We start from the raw sequence: 20,339 nt of genomic DNA, 5'->3' as shown, positions 1-20,339 counted from the left end.
TAAATTATACTAATATCCAAAGCTTGTCACATTCCCTCAGCAATGACACCAAATAAAATGTATTTCAAACTAATTGTGCTTCCCTGGCACCCATTTAAATCCATTTTAAAATACAACCCCCCCCCCCCCCCCCCCCCCCAAAAAACAATCTATTGGGGCCTCAGCTCAGCCACTGTTTGTACAGGTCTTTATAAAAGGCAGGGAACGCAAGTCCTCTTCAACTACAGCTTAGCAGTGTTCCGACAGGGAAGGCGTGTGAGAGTGAAGGGGTGGGGCAGTGCAGGTCAAGGCCCCTCCCCCTCCTGCACACTCAATGCCTCCACAGCGCAGCTTGGGCCCTGGTTGACCCCGCCCACCACCAGGAGGCGGTCCTGGAAAATGATGCTGGAGGAGGAGCATCGGGGGGTAGGGAGGGGGGTTAGGAGTTCCCATTTCTTCTTCCCTGGAAGAAAAGCTTCCACAGAGCCCAGCACAGTGGGCTGGTTACCTGGAACGACAGCAGCAAACCAGCAGTCAATCTCTGTGTTTTATATGTTTCAACATTGTCGAGTAACACAGCGGTTTAAAAGCCATGTGTGTTTAACCCTTTCAGTGCCGGATTATTTGTGTTGAGTTGAATAGGAAATTAATTTATATAAAATTCCTTTACTGAGTAACCCTAAGGACTAAACATATTTTTTTACCTGTATTTTGGTAAATGAGAATTTCAAAGGCAGTATTCTAAACCCCACATATTGAAAAATAACTTGTGGGATTGAGTTACCTGTTTGTACTCACTTGTATTGCAACACATATTTTTCTGGCATTTTCTCACTAGATTACAGAACCCTTGGTCACTTTATTTTCTTCCCACAGGCCACGCTGTTAGTTAAGAGAAGGCAGAACGTTGAGGTCCTGCCACAGGGCTGAAAGGGTTAAGGTCTTTCCCAGGCAGAGGCTGTTATGCTTCCTTACCCAGGCCCCCAGCCACGATAACCCTCCCGTGCAGGTAGCCTGATGCAAAGTCAGCACGCTTGGTCTTCATTGAGAGAGAACGCTCAGCCTTGAGCCAGAGTCCTGTGAGAGAGAGAGAAGGGGGGGCTTCTTAGAACAGAAGATTGAGCAGAAGATTGAGCAGAAAGTTCTCATTTTAAAAGGGACTCCTGCATAAATTAAGCAGCGCATAGTCATACCCTTCTGGTAAATAATGTCCTACTGGTTTCAGATGGATAGACAACCTCAAGTAACAACCATAGTAGTACTATAGTACTCAGTAAGTCTGTGACTGTCTTTAGTAGCCTAGGATTAATAGGGTAATAGTAATTTAGGTGCTTTTTTCAAAGGGTTGCTGTCAGCATGTGCCGTACCTTTCTGGATGTCGAAGATGTTGATGTTCTTGGTGAATTTGGGCCGCTGGTGGCCCCCCCCTTGCCGGAGCCCCCCCAGGCAGTACAGTCTCCCCCCCTCATCCAGGACCATGCTGGAGTAGGCCCTCCTGCTGGGGATGCTGGGAAGGGGGGCCCACGAGCGGCTCTCCATGTCAAATGCCTCAAAAGCGGCGACTGAGCGCTTTGACTGGCGTCCCCCTGCAAGCGAGTTCAGAACAAGATCAACACACAAGACAGTCACGGCTTCCACAACCTTTCGACACTACTTACACCTCCTTGGAAGCGAGGAGCGTGTCTGAACTGGATTCCGCAGGCTGAATAAAGAACAGTGTGCAGTGTGAGCTCTGAGTTTCAGGGTGTTGGAGGCACTCACCGAGCACGTAGATCTTGGAGCCCTGGACGAAGGTGGTGGTGTCATAGCGGGGGGTTGGCATGCGTGGCAGGGTCACCCACACGTCCTTGCGGAGGTCATACTGCTGGAGGAGGCTCTGGGGGTACAGGTCGCCCCCCATGCCTCCTGCTGCAATCACCCGGCCGTCTGCAGCGCAGAGACAAAGAACGAAGAACAGTGGAGGCATTGCAAAGAGAGTAGGCAAGATGTCTGCAAGAGTGGACCCATTGTTCTGATAGCATTGCTAATAAGTCTTAATTGCTTAAATTATTTTAAACTGCGTTTCGCCTGCCTGTTTTTTTCATGCATGCATTTTATACATGTCTATCAGAACAGCTTGAAGGAGCATTAGCTCCGGTCCTAATTCTTACCTTTCACAGTCATGGAGATTCCCATAGCTGCCGCCCTCAGAGAGCTCCTCTTCTTCCACTTGCCTTCGTCTGTGTTGTATACCTCTACTGTCTTAAGGGGGCGCTGGTCTAGCCCCATGCCTCCCACCACCACCAGCCGCTTGCCCAAGACGGCTGTGGCTGCCCCTGCCCGGGGTGTGGGCATGGGAGGCAGGCTGATCCACTGGTCCACCTCGGGGCAATACAGCTCCAGGGCACTCCTCGGGTGCCCGCTCTCATCGCACCCCCCCACAACAAACAGCTGCCCCCCCGCCTCCACCAGGGAGTGGTAGACCCGTCCGCTGGGCAGTGGCGCAAGGCTCTGCCAGCGGAACTTATCTGCGCCAGCCACCGTCATTCCACCTGGCTTTCTCTCGTCAACAGCGCAGGCTCCGTTCAGTGCGATTACGCCTGCCGTCCCTTACCATCGCCTCGGACACACCCAGAGTCAAGCCCAGCCTAGTCCACAGCTCTCTCCCTCCTCCTTCTGCAAGGCTCAGAGAGTCCCCTGAAAGGGAGAGAAGAGAATCCGTAAGGAGGAGCAGAATACTTGGATTTAAAGGCTTTTTATCTGTCTGTCGCCAGAAAAACATCCACCACAGACACTGCAAATCTTTACCACGCTAGAAATACTACGACGCCACCCCTGTAGTAGATCCATTACTACAAACCAGCATTACATTGATCTGCAGTAATTTGCAATCAACTCGATGTAGTAAATCAAAGCAATCAAAGGAGGTTGCATTTATATAGTGTCTTTTGTGTAATTAAAAAAGTACCGGTGAAGTACAGGAGTAAAAAATATTTGTATACAAATATGGTCCCAGTTCACACCTCATGATGATATAACACACATATAAACAGCAGAGTTCCTCAGAGTAATTCACCCAAACTGCAGCTAAATTAACAGCACCACAGGCAAGGAAATCAACGAGCATGCACATAAACTAACAGCTCGCCGCATCTGAGGATCCGCCTGCAAGAATGCCAGCTGCTACAGGACCAATGAACCGAAGCCGCGCGTGTGTTCCTGTAATTGGTGGACATTCTAAATTGTTTTTACGCTCCCATCCTGACCTCCTCGAACCTCTTCCGCTCACCTCTCATTATATAGGTCACTGTGAATTTAAACTCAAAGGCTCATGGCACTGACCCTGGCTGCAAGCACATAACTGATTCACCGGTATTGAAATAAGAGTCCTATTGCGTAGCAGTTTCACCCTTTCCAGATTTTGCTACGAGCTTGATTAGCCTCAGTGTATAGGTAACAAGTTCAGGTGTGTCTTGTTAGACTGATAGTAAAACCAGGAAAGGATCAAACTGTTATGCAATGGGAGTTACTTCCATCCCTGGATTCACGTCGTGGAAACATCTTTCCTGAGGCTATGGATCGTGGGACATATACAAGCTGCATATCCCTGTCACATTCAAGCAAGACTGATGGAAGCTGACACCACGTACCCTATACACACTCTGTTGTGTCACATGTGCCAGTCCTTATGGGTCATTCAGCACAGGCGTCCATACCGATTTCTACCTCCCCTACAAAGAATAAGGCGTTAATGGAGGGGTAATATATGCATGTATCCCTCCAGAACAACTGAAACACCTTGCAGTCAAATCTCTGCTGTCCACAGTGGACTAGACCGTTAGCACTGGCAGACATCACAAATTTTATAAACCCTTGATAGCACTGAACGTAATAATTATTTCATCAAAATAACACATGCCTTGGACCCAGCCAACGAAAGAGACAGACGAAGAGAATGAATTAGCCACAGATTCTCCGACGTGTATATGGGTGGGTTTCCATAGCAACAATGGCATATTTTTAGCTGCAAGTCCTAGTGTCTCCTACAGTTTGAATAATGGATTGCAAACATCTTTTTCACATTCAGCAGCACCATCTCTAAATGGCATTCTAGACGGATTGTATCCATCAGAACAGAACCGAATCTGGAATACCTGTCAGTTTGCATTTTCATGAATTCTGCATGTCAAAAAATACCAATGCAAACACACATTTGACCCCAAAACAGTGAAAGTAGTGCTGTACATCCATGCAAGAGCTGAGTAACCCACTTCTATAGCTAAATGATACCTACATGTGTGCATCTTCAACAGCATATGACCCTGTCGGCTCCGAATTCATTGTAAATCATTACAATAGGACTGCTGTGGTTGAGGTTAGCATTAGGAATCGGGAGAGGCCATTTTATTTACTTGTATTATTTACAAGGAATACCAAGCTGATTTCTCTACTTTCTGGGAACACGAATCTCATTGCTATAAACTAGTGCACCTTTTATATACCGGTATATCCATTGGGTATACAGCTGAAAACTTTTTTTTTTCCCTTCCTGGTGGAGTTTTCAGCAGGTGAGAAGATATCCGTTTACCAATTTAGTCGATTTTATTTAAGTTACACAGCGCACAACAAAGTGTACTTTTACATTACCGGAGTCCCCTGCGTATAACAAATGCCTTTGGTATTTCTCAAATTATCCGGGTTTCCAATCGCAACTCTGTAATAAACAGACATGTTTTTTTGTTTGTTTTGTTTTTTACTTTGCTCTTGGCTTCTCCCCCTAATTCTAATACCACATTAAAATTGCAAATCGATCTGAGTCATTTCCATAGCAACAGTGACTGCAGTTCTACTTCAAAATGTCAAGAAGACCGTCATCATCATGAGAGGTAGAGGACAGTTCTGGAATACACACACACATACATACATGCACACATTATTTATACATTTTATATATAACAGCAATTATAGAAGGAGGGGAAAACTATAGGGAAGGATATTATTCAGGGGAAAAAAATCATACATTGTTATTTTAAATAAGGTAAATGTTACTACCAGTGGAATGTTTACTGGCACTAATGCAGCTGATTCCGCTGCTGCTACGCAAAACTAATTCATAATATAAGCACCCATTTCACTTTCTCTAAACTTAGTCAATAAAATAGAAGCATTTTTCTTTCTTCAGTCCTGAGGCAGCAGCCTTTTGGGGAGTTGTTTCTAGCAGTAGAATTTGTACTGGTGATAGGAATCCCCCAAAAAGACTGCAGCCAGTAGATTCTCTAACGGTAGTAAACACTTCGTTTAATAAAATGATAGATACTGGTAATTAAAATGCATGAGTGCCAGTACCATACGGAAATACCATTGCTGTTTATTATGAAAGGCACATGTCCATATGCACTTTAATAAATTAATAAAAGCGCGCGATATATATATATATATATATATATATCTCTCCTACCTGGATTGCTCACGTTATTTACTAATCTCGAGCCAATTATTACCATTTAAAACCAATATTCATATTCCTACAACACTTTGTGAAGTTTTTTTTTTTGTTTGTTTTAAGATATATAAATAATTAAATAAAAACAAAAAACACATACAGCTGGGCTGCGTAATTTAAAAATGTTTAAATAACGCCATACTTACCTTTTCAAGTCAGAGCCGATCTGGTCGTCAGTCTGCATTGACCTAATGTATAAAGCCACATCACAAACCCTTCCCAATATTTCAATGTATCCCACAGCGTGGTGCTTGACTCATCGCTCCAGTTTCTTACCTGCTTTTGTAAGTGAAATAAACAAATTTAAAAAAAAAAAAAGAAAGAAAAGGGAATCCTGAGCGATATAACTGTTTGGCAATGTTACAAACTCCTCTGGCGACTGGATTCGCTCGTCTGTGTTACAGTCTGCACTGTGTAGGGCTGGACTGAACGCTCCGAGTGGACACGGGAAACTCTGGAGGTGCGCCTCTGATCTTTACTCTTCAGATCGAAGCAGTGAAGTCGTCCCTGATAAACAGGGAAATAAGGATGCCTGTCAGAGGACGAGAGGAAAGCGTGCCTGACCACACAGTGACCTGGAAGGTAGAAATCGCAAACCTTATGCAAGCACCTCAGTTGCCTGTAACTCCTAGAACAGGCAATGCTGAATAACCACAACGGGCATATTAAACACGGCCCGTGTGTCAGAGTTGTCTCCCCATTTATTTAGAGCCAAAGGATCGTCATATTAAAAGAGCAGTAGGGTATTGAGAATTTTCATTCAATGCAAAGCGCTTTCATTTACTTGGAATCAAACATTTGTTGTAGCCTTGGTCAGGTACTGTAGAGCAGTCTATAGGACTGCGTTTTCTTACAGCCTCCTACAGCCTAGTAGCCAAAAGTACATTGCAAAACCTAAACCTTTTCTGCCTTTGAATTGATTATGACTGTAGGAAAAATATAATTGAGCTCCATTCCCCATGGCAGGTTCTTAAATAACTGCCAGATAAAAAGTTAAGTGCTTTGTATGCTAATTCCTCTCCAACAAAACTTGTCAGAGGCTTGGAGACAGAAATAGCTTGCCTCTGTTCCTATTCTCTTAAAAAAACACCCACACCTCACCCTTTAAATATAAACCAATTATCACAGTAAGAGAGAAAAAAAGAAGACACGCTACGTATGACAGTGTTGTCAAAGCAAGTACTGTGCTGCTTAGGGATTATATTACAGCTTCCTCTCACGTCACCAGCAGAGGTACATTTGGCAGCTGAAAAAGCTTTGAACTTTCCAGTGTAAAACACGATCAAAATGCACTTCTGAATGTGCTTGGGGCAGAAAGCAGAGTAAGGAATTCAGAACATGACAGAAGTCAGCAAAGGCAAGACCTACAGCTGTGGGCAAAAATGTAGCATCACTGGAATTTTAGGATTGAGCCATAATTATATAACATATAACAACAATTTAGATCTTTTATTTTACATGCATGTTGCAAAAGACTACCAGAAGCCACAATAGTAGTACAGTATTTCATGTTAGATTTCAAAAAGTCATTTTTCAATTTGGCAGTTTTTCGTTAAGTATATGGACAACTACAAAGCAGTATGTAATTCAATGTTTTAACATAACATTATTCAACAGGTTTTATTCTACTTTTTGAAGCAAAATGTGTTAATTCTATAGAGCCACGTAAAACTTTTGGCCATAGCTGTATACGGTGAGGTTCTGAATCAATTAGATCTAGTTTATGGCCCCTTCCTATTTACAGACTTACTGGCAACATGGTTAACCTCAAAAGGTATATCCTACAAGGAAAATAAAACAAAACTAAGAACCGAAAGTCGACCTGTGAACAATGACATTATAATATCCGATTGCATTTTACACTTAAGCCTTGCATACTTCTAAAAACAGGGCTTTCATTAATTCAGCTCATTATCATCTTTATACATAAAACATAGGCTGTGTATTGGTTCAGAATGGACAATACAATGGAGTATTCCAGAAGGTGAGGAGAAATTCAGAGGTGGATTCTGTAATAAATTAAATCTACACACATACTCTTCTGCTTTAAAAGAACTCTGAAGAGAAGGAACTGGTAACTGAGGCAGTAATGCATAACACTTTTGAGTGGACCCATCAAACAAACCAATACCCTTCTCTCTGTTTGACAGCTCGGGATCTCTGGGGACCAGGAGGCAGCAGCAAACATTCTGCCTCAATCTGAAGATTGATGAAAAATAAAAAAAAGCAATTCCTACCGGAGATCCATTCAGCCAGTTAAATGACAACCCCTCCCCCCTTAAAAAACAGGCACAGATTAATTACTAAATAAATCCTTTATTAAACCTTTTCATATTGCATTGGTATATACTATTAAAATAAACACACACATCTGGTTACTGTACAATGACCAAATCTAAAATGCAACACCAGCCTGGAAAAAAATAAATATTAAATGACATATGAGATAGAACGGACGCCTTCCTTAAAATCTATTTCTGAAAACGGAAAAGGGGGAGGCTGTAGATCTCGCAAGACCTTGCATTAAACAGGGTTATTTAGCTGAAAACCAGGCTACACACGGCTAGCCAGTCTCCCTCCGACTTATTCCAGCGCTTACATGGAAAGAATCAATGAGGTGCGAGTCTTAGAACTAACTGACCTTCACCACCTGGCAGATGCGGTACATTTCATTATATCTAGAAACCATCATGAATTGAGAGAGGCAGATACTACTGTGCACACTTCTCCCAACTGAAGCCTATAAAGGCACTTTTACATTAGAACCTCAGACAATTTAGCAGCCGGAACTTGCATCTTATTTGCCAAAAGGCTAGACTGAGTGTAGGGTTTGAAAACAGAATCCCTTGCTTGTCAACTGGCAAGCTTCCAATGGCATCACAAGACTTTAGAGGCTGTAGTAGAAACAGTCATTTCCCTTCCATTACCTCACCCCCGGTTCCAGTTTAAGGTTTCTGTTTTGTATGCCGTTACTCCTGCACAGCGAGGGGTGGCGGCTGAGTGTCCTGGGCTTCCTGCAGGATCTCCTCCCCCTGGCTGGGGTTCTGCAGGAAGCTGCTGAAGGGGTTGTCCTGGTTGGCCTCCATAGAGTGGTAGATGAGGAAGAGGAAGCCAGCGATCACAATGAAGACCGCAATCTGGGCCCAGATAGGAACAAGGTGCCCGGAGACAGACGGCTTCTGGTCTCCCGTGGCTGGCGCTTGAGTGACCAGCTCGCTGTACTTGAACTGGACAGGCCGCCCAGCCGCTCCTTTGATGGGCCTGCGACGCGTGGCACTGGGAATTAAACAAATCAACATACATCATGATACAAAATGATACTTACCTATTCAGAAAATCTTAGTGTGATTAAATAACTGCAATTGGAAGAGCTAGCCAGTGGAGGGCACCAAGTCACTAACTAGCTTCCTGTACTCCCCTAATTAAGCTGCTGCTTCAATTTGCTTGTCTTTTCCGATTACCTTTAATTATTTCTATACCGGCTCATATGATTATTTTTTTATATACTGTAGCATATTTCCACTTTGATAAACTGGTTGCATTTTATTTCAAATTAAACAAAATCAAGGCATTAGCAGCATGTATTGTTCTCCAAAAGGTTTTAAAACACATGGTTAACATACTCAACCAGGCATTAACAATTACTGGAATAGGAAAAAGAAAACACAAATCATATTTGCAAGTGGACAACGCAGAACAAGTTTTGCAATATTTACCACTTAAAAGTATTCTTATTTACTGCTACGGATTCCATTACCCTCACAGTGCCATTTTCAACAATCTCTTAAACCAACAGCTGTCACGTCATTGTAGCTGTAGGACCTGCTCACATCAGTATATTTCTAGAGCAAAGTTCATTACATTTTCCTTCACACACCATATTAATTTCTGAACAGATCGCAACAAACATATGGTATCTGTTCAAATTACTCAAGGATTGAGTAGTTCAATGTGGTTTCTCCACCCCTTCCTCTGTACAGCTTCTTTCTCACATCTCATTATTTTGTCAGAGTACACTTTACGATTATGATTTGCAAATGGATTGGTTTTGAGTGGCTAGGGTTTGTGACCTTCAGTACTAATGCCGTCACAACGCTGATGTATTCGGACAGGGATTCAACAGGTAGGCTTGTAGATATAGATGTCAATTACAGTAAAGCACTTCAAACCCATCTGCAATAACTGCTACCTCTGAAATCCCTGGCTGGAGAGCTTTCCTTACCTGATGCCTGTCGGAGTGCGCGCTTCATCTGGGAACATTTCCTCCAACACATCCTCCTTCTCCGACTTGCTGCTGCTGCCATCCACCTGGAGAGAAAAAAAAGATCAGTCAAAGAGCCCTTGTGGAGCAAACTGAAAAGACAAAAGATGTGAAGAGTGCTTCCACGACCCCAAGAGATAGAGAAAATATTGCTGCTGTGCAGTTGAAAAAGGTTAGGAGGTGAACTGTTTTATTGTCTACCTGCGAAAAGCAATTCAAATCAAGTTGTACTGTAGATCCACCTCCAGATAGACACCAAGGTCTGAGGTGCCACAATTCAGCATGTACAGTAAGTGGACAACAGAGCAGAAAGATGCAGAACAAGAATCAGTGTGTATACCTTCCCCACCACCGTCACCATCACGCAAGTGACGAAGCCCTAATAAACAGCTGCCTTATTTTTCAGTGTGAAATGAGATACCATGGGAGTGTTAGTTGGTGTTCTGTATGTCATGGTGTTCTTGTCCATCATTATCTGTCCCTGGCAAAAAAATTAACAAGAACATTAGAACAGTATTACATTGCTTTATAAAATAACATATTTTCCTAATATACTAAAAATGTATTTATACTTATTTATTTATACACCAAGAAACTCAAAATCAGTTGCCATAAAACAATGAAGTAAAAACACAAACGGTAATCTGCAGTATATACTTCACTGTGCAATTAACAGCCATTTAAAACAGCGATTACATTAACTTCACAGAATTTGCTTAAATTAACAGCACAGGAATAACATGGCATTTACAGCAGTTAACAGAATCCTTATTGATTGGGTCTGAAACTTTTAGTCTATGATCAGAAACACTTGGGATTGGTTAAGCAACCTCACAGACCACCACGTGTCATTTCAAAGGGGAAACAGAGTGAAGTCAAGTAATCAGATTTTCACACCTCCTGCTTCTATGTGCACAGATCTGTGTTAATGTCAACTACGCAACATTACCAGAATATGAAAGACACTCTCATCACCTTCCCCTTCATGTTGCCGGTACTGGCACGCCTCCCGGAGCCCATGCTCCCCCTTCTCAAGGGAATGGGGCTTGGTATAACGGGCACAGGAGAAGTGATGTGCCTGGGGATTGGTGTATCAGCAGATCTAACAGCCCCAGGGAATGGGGAAGCAGGAGACGCAACAGCCCCCAGGGTTGGGGTAACATGGGATCTGTTTGAGAGCTGCATCATAGTAGAAAAACACAGTCATCATCTTATATGACATAGTTCTACAGTATAGATTACCTCTTCAACACTGCAGCTATTTAGTTTGCACCAGTGACAATGTACCTGCAGCTCAAGTCTAACTGATCTCTCTCTAGCTGACTAGGTTATTTGTTTATTAAGCTAACGTTTTTGCTTTCACTGCATTTTAACTGCTTAGCAAAATCCAAGTCTAGATTGGTGAATATGTTGCTGAATGTAAAGCTGCATTAGATCTTTCATTGCCCTAACCCTAACCCTGAAGCAAAACCTTTTCTGCTACACTTACAAAACATTTAAATGGGGCTATCCTGGAGAAATGTGAAAACACAGAGGTCTGTTTTTTTTTTTTTTTTTTTTTTAAAATCAGGTCTGGTAACAAACTGCAATAAAAATGATCAATATTCCAGTCACTTTCCTCATCCACCATCTTGGCAATACTAAACGAGACGCCTGTGCCTGCAGAATCCCTGGTTGCTTTACTGCCCTCCAGAGACATATAGAGCGGCTTCACCTAAAGCGAGAACAACATGTTGACCGAGAAAGATACGCGAGTGGGTAAATACTGAGAAGACCAAGAACTGTTTGTACAGCATAGGCTCATTGGCTCCCACAGTAGATCAAGTAGTGAAAGTATTGTACAAATTTACACAGTATCTAAACCCAACACTTTGACCTTCACACACTTTATCCAGTAACCAATCATTCTCCAAACATTTGTTTTAAAATTACATAATCATCATCATTTGGAGACTGCCAGGTTAATGATGGGAATATTACCAAGACTTAAAACAAGTCACTGCTAAATGGCGCCCCTTTTCTGAAGGTTACAGTAATGTGTGTGGGTGGTCATAATTGCTGAATTTATATGGAAGGAGACAGACATAGAAACTCATATTGAAGTGCTATTGAAACCACACTGCTCAGTACTCCGTGTTCCAGAGAGAAACTAAAGAGGAGGGTGCCGTGATCAGAAGTATTCAAACTCAAACCATCATCACCATTTTCTTGCTTACAGAAGGCATACTCTGAAACAACCGTCATTTCAACTGACTCACATTTAAAAGACTGCAAATTCAATTCAGTAAACTCAATACCTGAGCCAGGAACAAGCAAAGGGTTAAGCTGGAGCATTCAATGAAAAGAGATCAGTACCGAGATGTTACAGAAAACTAATTATGGGGTCTTGAAAATCCATCACACTCGACACAGAAAACTCATTATGTTGAGGTTTCTAAATCCTGCAAATTCAATGCAGTGTAGTGTAGTGAAAGGTCAAAAGCATTAAGACAGTTTGGAGTCAGGAAATTAAATATCAAAACTCTGATAAGAAAGCGAATTCAATAAAGACAAGAAGCTGATGATGGGAGTTCTGGCAATGAAAGGGAACTTGGTAAGACGGCCATCAGGGTTGGAGTCAATTCAAAGTCCTTTAAAAGGAATTATTTGAAAAGGCTTGGAATTGGAATATATTCAGAGCATGGGAAGTGGAATTGACTCCAACCCTGACAGCCATTACCAGTGTTCAAGTGCATTCCACCCATTCAGTGTACTGTGAGTGCAGTACCCTGACACCATGTGCTCTGAACTCTACCGCTGGTGTGTTCTGCACTGCAGCGAAGGTATTCCTCATTAGAGGACTCGAGGCAGTATCAGCAACACTGTGATTTGCTGCAGGCGGCGGGTACCCGGTGCTAGGAATTTTCCTGGGCACAGGAACGCTCACAGACAGCACTGGCGGCAGCCTGGCCACCTGCAGAAGGAACAGCTTTGTTTAACTGAATACAAATTAGAAATACACAAACATTATCCTGTTCACACAAATATGTGCCTGTGGTGTCTGATAAGCTCCCAAAGTAGTGTCAGTTTTTACCATCGAACAAGGGGCGAAGCACTGAGGGAAGTAGGTTGCCTGTTTTTCATGAAGTTTTCTTACCTGTTAATGTAAAAGAAAATTAAAGTAGGAAATTAACCTGTAGTGCTCAACTGAAAAACCCTTTTCTCTCTTTCTCGCTCTACCCCGTGCCAGGACCTTAGTCTTACAATGCTGCAGACCTCCACACATACCAACCCCCCTCACCCTTTCCCAGCCTCACAATAATAAACATTACTCAATTGCCACAAGATGGCACTGCTGCTAAAGAACCATTTCCAAATCGGCTCTTAGTGTACGCTATCTAGCATTTAAAAGAAACAGAAAAGGACACAGTAGCACAGAAGTAAAAGCTCAGGCTATTAGAGATGTGTGCACCTTGATTTACAAAGCTTAGCAAAGAAGCAGCACATGATACATTGTGCATAGACACAACACACATTCAGTGCACTTACAGGTGTCATCTAACGTGTCATTGTTCTGTAGCACACTCCAAAGCAGCATTGCAAAAATGCCTCCTGACTTATACACACAGACACACTCCACAGTATGAAACAGTGAATCCTGGAAAGGCTCTTGCTATGCAATGGGAGATGGATGCCTGTATGTGCCCCACCCCAGTGATCAGTATCACTCACCCCACTGTGATCGAGTTGGGCTGGGCTCTGTCCCACTTCTACTGTGACTTTCTTCCTCTCCTGCTCATATCGTGATGCTGAAGGAACACAGGAACACTTCAAGTTCTGACTATTAGGCTAGAAATTTAGTAGCTTGCAGTCCTTTAATTAGCGGAGAAGCTAAATGACCGCTGGGAGGTGAAGAGGAGAGTTACCTCGCTCGTCTTCCTCGCTGTCAGAGTACCGCCCCACATCGCCAGTGCCGTTCTGCTTGACCGCCGGCACTGCTGAACCTGAGCCGATGAGCTTGAGCAGCTTCTTCTCATAAACGGGCCTTGTGGAACCTGTCACAGAAGATGATCCTTAGAATACCAGGGTCCACCCAAACCTAACACTGAAAAGGCACACTAAGATTCAAACAAGAGCGGTACGTATAGTAAATAATTGAAACAGGCTAAAACAGGATGCTTTCGACAACTAATGTACATTACAGGCATTAGGACATTTAAAAGTAAAACCATTACTTTTGAGAGGAGCCCAATGAAGTTTGGGCAAAATGAAAGCTTATGAGGGAGGGCCAAAACTAATCTATCCCTCATTCTGTTGAGGTGAAACAGCCTAGGGAACAATCAACAAACGATTTAAATGGAACCTCCATCTGTCATTACAAACAAGACCAAATGCCTCCGTCACACCTCCAATTCTAAAGTGTTTCACTGCGACACAAGACCATACTACAGTAGATGTGTGTATGTGCGTGTACCCTTCCTCTTACCTACAATGGGCCCAGGCTTGACTCCGTACTTTATAAGCTGTGTCTTCAACTCCTTGTCAGTCAGCTGGCTGATGTCCATCATTTCTATACAGCTTTTGTCCTCGTCTTTGAGTGCTGCCTCCTGCTGGAGAGGTGAGGCAAGTCAGCACAGTTCAAACTATTCATGATCCTCGAACTGAATTTGTTTTGTGGTCAATCTATCCTACATGATGATATTGCCAGATCAGTGGGGCATGATAGGCATATTCTTGGCTATGACTCAACTGAAGCAGAAGCACTGGCATGCAGCATGAAGAAGGGGTCAAGCAGAGGGCACAAAGCAAGCTGTTCCAACACGTGTGCATACACTGCACGGTACATACGCCAGTACTCTGCACAGGACTAGAAGTTAACTTAAGGCAGTAGTGAGGATTTGCTACAAAAAATTATTTAAAAAAATAAAATAAAAACCTACCTACTATTTTAAATATACGGAATATCCCAAACTATAGGCCTATATTTAAATCAGATAGTATTTATTGAAACCACCTTGTGCTCAACTAAGTAATGGAACTAATGCAATTCCTTGTCGAAATGTACTTTGTTTCATCCTGAAGTTCTACGAAAATGCAACCATATCTGTCATCTAAAGCACGGATATGCCATCAGTATGGTTAACCAGGTTATGTTTCATCGGTGCAAATTAAGCGGTACGAAATGATCCTCTTATCTGTCTTTAGTTGTTGACCAAGATTTCGGTAAAAAAAATCACACACACCTATAAAGCGATAAAAAAAAAAAAAGTAACGTGTGCATTGCATGACCTTATAAATTATAAGGTTTCAACCACAACCAAGCGGTTTGAAAATGAAAGAATTCCAGCACGGCACATTAAAGAAATCAACCAAGTAATAACAGAATAAGGGGTATCAACATTAGTATGTGTGTAAATTACAGTTTGACGGTGCAGTGTGTGTGCATATATGTATGTGTGTGTGTGTGTGTATATATATATATAAAATATAGGTAGCGATTATAAAAAGGAAACAGATAGATAAACAAATGCACCTCAAGAGTGTATTTCATCTTATTCATATTGATAAAACAAGGAAGTCATAACATTATAGCTATTTGAGCTTGTTTTTTTCGTAGTTGGATTTTGATAAAGTAATAATTATCTACCTATTATATGTTCATTTTTAGCGTGGGTGAAACCAGGCTAAACATTATAACACAACCAGAGCTCACATTCTCCATGACAGATTAAATTAGCATTTTATAGACACTGAATAAACTTAATATCCTGTTAGGTCACTGCCTGTTATCTTATAGACATCACAATGTTTTTACAGTTTAATTTTACTTTTGGTCTATAAAATAAACTTCATACCTTGAAATTATATCCACGTTGTGATTTGTGACAGTATTTGTACTCCACTGTCCTACACGGTTTGCATTGTGGGCCTCACATATCTACATGGGACGGATCAAACCTCAGTCAACTACATCGGGAAGCTCTATTAGCAATGGTTTCCCGCTTTATGAATGATAATGTACTGGTTTAAAAAACTAGTACCTGCAAGTATGAACATGTTCACTCAGGGTCGGTCATATAAACTGCAGTGTAAGGGATCAGGTAAAAGCTACTGCATAAAAACAATAGTAGCAAATGAAGCAAAATGCTGCTAAATATACATTAACTTTAAGCCTTGGCACAGCATGGCTGTGAACTTTAGATCTGACCTTATGGAAGCTATCAGTTACTACTGGATTCCAACAGCTGCTGCCATGCTTAAAGCTACCATGTACGACTTCAGCTCTTCAGAGGGGGAGCTGATCTGCATAACCAGTGAGGGAAGACCCGTGGTTTGAAAGCTCCCATGGCACAGCAGTTTGAGCGATTCCAGCTTTTACTGTGAAATGATTACACACCTGAGCATCATTACACAGCTTTTGCATAGGCATCTTACAATTTAGACTCACAGAAAAAACCTGGAATAGCTCCAACGGCTAACTCAAGGGTAGTCTTAAATGATTCCCTAAATAAATACTTTTCTACCAAAAGACCTTTCTCTATTGAAGCGCTCAAAGATTAAGGGGATTTTTACAGGAGAAAAGGCTTCCGTACATCATACTTTAGGCTTCTTGACATCTAGATTGAATATTTAGTGTCCCAAAAGCTAGTTGAAGCTACAGGGGGGCAAAGCTTCTGCACTACAGCTTGCACACAGACGGGAAATAACGGAACTCTTTTGATACGAGGGTAATATGCCTTCACAAACGTTCTGGAATACGCGTCACACAAACGATGGCCTGCGTTTTGGTTTGCCATATGGTATAAGATTCCATCGAAGCTTTGCCTTTTCAATATACCTATAGAAGAGCCTGGACTGGCAAACTGCTGCAGGAAACAAAGCCACACACCATGCATGCTTGATCAACTGGGCGGCATTTCTTTGAGGAAGGTGAGCTACAGAAGCAGCACAGTGCTTCGGTGTATTCAGCAGGGTTATCAGTCTGAGCAGCTGCAGAAACCTGAGAAAGACAGAGCAATCTGTCTAGAAGGAGCCCGACTGGAAACAGAAAGTAGCCTGGCCTTTCATTCTAGGGCAGATACAATAAAAATCGATTTTTTATTAGGGTGCAAGGGACTGCTGACTACAGCCACTTTTAGTGTTTTTCCTGTTGCCTCCAGTGCAATGTAGAATTATCTTGCACAACATACAGCCTGAGCCTATACTGCATTAGTATAAGAGTATTTTTTTTGGCCTGCTTTCTCATTCCGAATACCGGATCGGATTCCTACTCCAGCTCAAGAGGTTGACTGATCTTTGCTACCCTGAATCTGCATGCTTTCCTGCCTTCCAGTCCTCAGCTTTAGCTGCTTGAGAACACTTCCACCCATCCCCCATGACTTCTCAGACCTGGGAGACCCGATCCCCGTCTCTAACTGCATGGCTCCGCCTCTCTGCATTTCAACAACTGGACAGAACTACCTTCATGACCGTATGCAGTCCCTTCATAAGCTTCAACACTTTTCAAAAGTTTATTCTGCAGCCGAACTCTTACACTTAGCAGCGCTTTCCTAGAAGTTCATGTTAGAGAAAGAGCCTGTATCTAGTTAGAACTCCATGCTGGTTAGAATTCTGCATGGTAAAGGAAAATTAAAAGACTGTATACAGCGAAACTCACACTGTCACCTTGGTGCACAGGCTCAAACGCCTCCTCTTCATCGCTGGAGAAGTCAGCTACATTTTGATTGGTAACGTGTTTCAAATAGAGCTGGAGGTAAACCTCCTTCTTGCTCTCGCTCAAAGGCAGAGCCACGTTGTTGGCGATCAACTCCGATTTCAGCCTCTCCTTAGAGAAAAGGGCAGGATCCTCCAAAAACACAGGCATTTCCTTTCCAACTGTGGCTCAAACCCAAATCAAGAAAGCAGTGTGCCAGGTACAGAGCCTGCACCACTATAGTGCAGCCCGTGTTGTGTTCTGATCTACTTAACACTCAAACTGTAATGCAAACTGATGAACAGCAGGGCCAACAGCTGAGCACGAGGGAATCCATACTAACACACACACACACAGGGAGGGGGACTTTTTTAAAGGGACAGTGTATACTACGGGTGTGACTTTAAAATGTTTTTAGCAATATAATCAGTTTCTGAACCTTAATTGAACTTTCAGAATTTTCAATGTCTAGGTGGCATCTCTTGAACTGTCCCGACATGAACTGGCAAGAGCACCCAGTTCAGTGAGTCAACTGCACAGAGATACCAAACAACCTTTACTGGCTGCCAGTTTTCAAACTCATCTATGCGGTGGCACTGCTTCTTTCACCACACAGCAAGGTTCACCCCTTCTCACCCTGGAGAAGTACAGCAATGTGCCGACACATCGTTCACACTGGGGACATGATGACACACACGATCATGCTTTATTCCTAAACCACAAACTTGCATTGAGTCATCCCCAGCCAGAGACCAGGGCGACCTTTCCTGAGGGTACTCCCACCTGCTTTACATAACCAAAAACAAGAAAGGTGCATTTCAGTAACCAAATTTCTTAACAAATTAGTGTTTTTATCAGAGACCAGCCAACAGTCCTGTTTGTGCACAATCCAAGGTACACTGAAACCCAAGTGTTGAGGAATAAAACAAAAACCAACACATTATAAAGATTTTTTAAAAACTATTTTAGTCTTCCTTTTATATCCTTTACACTGTAATCTTTATTTGGACACGTGTTTATAATGTGTTAAATAAGATTTTTAAAATGAATTAATTGTGGATAACGAAAATACTTTCAACCTTGGTCGGCGTTGCACCTTTTCTCTCACGGTGGCAAGTGCATTGATTACATGTACAAACACTGTACAATGACTGCTGACTTGCAGAATCAATTGTTTTGTGACTTTGCAAACAGCTCTGCAACAATAGCCGGACAGTGGACATGATAAAATAGAATAAAGTAGACCCCCCCCATAAAAAAAAACAAACAAACAAACAAACCAAAAACACTGCTCGCCATTTTATTAGAAACTATTCAAACGCTGTTTGCATTATCCGCTAGAAAACTGTCATCCAGGTGAAAAAGATTATTGCGAACTAACGGCGTTGCATTTTCCTACATGTAATATTATTATTATTCCCTTTTTTATTTATTGTTTTAACGTTTTATTGGAACCTAGAACGCTGCTACACCAAACAAACACGTCTGATGTGATGCGGCATCCCGGCAAATTCAAATCTGTTGATTTGAAATGGTGTAAAAGACAAACGACAATTTGTTTTGTTTTTTTTAAACATTTAAACAACTGTTTTGAAAATTACGCTTTTATGTTTATTATTATTATTATTATTATGATTATGATTGTAGTCGACTTATAAATAAAACAATATTAAAGCACATTTCACTTAAATTTCTAAGTAGGCATAATTTCTGTTTGTTCAGGTTACAACTTCTGTTTGTTCAGTTAAGAACATAAGAACATAAGAACATAAGAAAGTTTACAAACGAGAGGAGGCCATTCGGCCCATCTTGCTCGTTTGGTTGTTAGTAGCTTATTGATCCCAAAATCTCATCAAGCAGCTTCTTGAAGGATCCCAGGGTGTCAGCTTCAACAACATTACTGGGGAGTTGATTCCAGACCCTCACAATTCTCTGTTCAACAAACGCCCAAAAACATGTACATCAAATCTTACCTTTTTACCGTTTCTTGTTGGTTTATATATTAAAATCAAAGACAGGGCTGTGACAATATATTAGACTGTGCTAATTAGGGTATCTGTTATTTAATTTATAAAAACACATCGTCTAGTTTTCTTCTCTATCTTCTTGCGTTTCAAACTGACAAAAAAGATTTGAACTCCATGGGTGTTACCACTTAAAAACAAAAAGGGGGGATTATATATTTATATTACAAAGTTTATGTTTTCATAACAAACAGTATAGCTCAGTGATGAAGACTTCTTCTACACTTTTATATTTACACAACGTGAAATTGATTGCGAAAAACGTGTACTATTTTAATGCGTTTGTTCACAGAGCCACCCCTCCTTTTTGAATGGTGCTGCCCGCCCTTGCCGCCGCCGCCGCCGCCGCCATTAAAAACGTTGTTATTTTTCTCATCATCACTTGTGCAGATTCAGCGAGGTTTCAAATTGCACCCGTTGATTGCAGTGGAAGTCCACTTAACGTTTCTTGTTGGGTTGTTTGTAACTAGAACAGATTCGTTGTTTACTACATTGAAATGTCCGCAGGACAAGCACAGAATAGGCAGCACGAAACATGGTCACTAGGTGACTTTGCATGATCTTATCCCAGTGCTTACACCATTGGATAACTGTGGTTTGTACCACACTTCATCGTGCATTTCTGGCATTATCCATGCTCCCCTTTGCTTTACCATTATTTTACCATGATTGGGTGTTTAAGTGAATGGTGCTTACTAAAACAGTATGGATTTACTGCAGTAGAGGGCCTTCTTCATTCACTCCCATCCAATTGCAATCTTCAGGGTCTCGGTGGTCTGTAACACACAAACACTCTTTGCTGAAGCAGTCTTGTGCTGGCTGGGAATTTACGCCCTAGCGGGGGCCCCACCTCAAGCAGGATCCTGCACTTAGTGCATGAAGTTGTTATAGAGACCTAAAATTAGATTCAAATTCTGGAGC

At 42.1% G+C, this 20,339-nt stretch overlaps 2 protein-coding genes across 8 annotated transcripts; both read right to left on the bottom strand.

Annotated features, from left to right (window-relative positions):
• Positions 1 to 150: 150 nt before the first annotated feature.
• LOC121304792 (kelch domain-containing protein 8A-like) lies at positions 151 to 6,538 on the bottom strand. 3 transcript variants are annotated; one of them, XM_041236185.1, is made up of 6 exons: positions 5,738 to 6,538; positions 2,130 to 2,655; positions 1,741 to 1,905; positions 1,347 to 1,565; positions 955 to 1,056; positions 151 to 487 (listed from the first exon to the last, which is right to left on the bottom strand). In XM_041236185.1, the coding sequence occupies exons 2-6, from the start codon at positions 2,503 to 2,505 to the stop codon at positions 285 to 287; spliced, it is 1,065 nt and encodes a 354-aa protein (XP_041092119.1). In that variant the 5' UTR covers positions 2,506 to 2,655; positions 5,738 to 6,538; the 3' UTR covers positions 151 to 284. The 3 variants fall into 3 exon arrangements, with proteins under 3 accessions (XP_041092119.1, XP_041092118.1, XP_041092120.1); XM_041236184.1 differs by lacking the exon at positions 5,738 to 6,538 and adding an exon at positions 5,608 to 5,730; XM_041236186.1 differs by lacking the exon at positions 5,738 to 6,538 and adding an exon at positions 3,609 to 4,857.
• Positions 6,539 to 7,757: 1,219 nt separating this feature from the next.
• On the bottom strand, positions 7,758 to 19,504 carry LOC121304625 (lamina-associated polypeptide 2, isoforms beta/gamma-like). Of its 5 annotated transcripts, none has more exons than XM_041235859.1 (10): positions 19,368 to 19,504; positions 14,188 to 14,311; positions 13,628 to 13,756; positions 13,434 to 13,510; positions 12,796 to 12,858; positions 12,517 to 12,675; positions 10,698 to 10,901; positions 10,144 to 10,203; positions 9,684 to 9,769; positions 7,758 to 8,737 (listed from the first exon to the last, which is right to left on the bottom strand). In XM_041235859.1, the coding sequence occupies exons 2-10, from the start codon at positions 14,267 to 14,269 to the stop codon at positions 8,431 to 8,433; spliced, it is 1,167 nt and encodes a 388-aa protein (XP_041091793.1). In that variant the 5' UTR covers positions 14,270 to 14,311; positions 19,368 to 19,504; the 3' UTR covers positions 7,758 to 8,430. The 5 variants fall into 5 exon arrangements, with proteins under 5 accessions (XP_041091793.1, XP_041091790.1, XP_041091791.1 ...); XM_041235856.1 differs by lacking the exon at positions 19,368 to 19,504 and adding an exon at positions 17,359 to 17,686; XM_041235857.1 differs by lacking the exon at positions 19,368 to 19,504 and adding an exon at positions 17,359 to 17,685 and having other exon boundaries at positions 14,188 to 14,308.
• Between the last annotated feature and the right edge of the window lie 835 nt (positions 19,505 to 20,339).

The sequence above is a fragment of the Polyodon spathula genome, chromosome 39 (assembly GCF_017654505.1).
Source record: "Polyodon spathula isolate WHYD16114869_AA chromosome 39, ASM1765450v1, whole genome shotgun sequence".
NCBI classification, from domain to species: domain Eukaryota; kingdom Metazoa; phylum Chordata; class Actinopteri; order Acipenseriformes; family Polyodontidae; genus Polyodon; species Polyodon spathula.
The sequence above is the reverse complement of the archived record's forward strand: the minus strand, read 5'-3'. Positions and strand labels throughout refer to the sequence as shown.

Bases quoted from the DNA above. Each gene is read 5' to 3' on its own strand.
- LOC121304625 (XM_041235856.1), bottom strand. From the start codon at position 17,565: ATGCCTGTGTTTTTGGAGGATCCTGCCCTTTTCTCTAAGGAGAGGCTG. The intron at 12,676-12,795 runs GTAAAAACTGAC...TTCCTTCTGCAG, and splicing joins GCTTCGCCCCTTGTTCGATG to GTGGCCAGGCTGCCGCCAGT. The intron at 10,204-10,697 runs GTGATGAGAGTG...TTTTTTTGCCAG, and splicing joins CCGGCAACATGAAGGGGAAG to GGACAGATAATGATGGACAA.
- LOC121304792 (XM_041236185.1), bottom strand. From the start codon at position 2,505: ATGACGGTGGCTGGCGCAGATAAGTTCCGCTGGCAGAGCCTTGCGCCA. The intron at 1,057-1,346 runs GTACGGCACATG...TCTCTCTCACAG, and splicing joins CATCTTCGACATCCAGAAAG to GACTCTGGCTCAAGGCTGAG. The intron at 488-954 runs GTAAGGAAGCAT...CTGTCGTTCCAG, and splicing joins TATCGTGGCTGGGGGCCTGG to GTAACCAGCCCACTGTGCTG.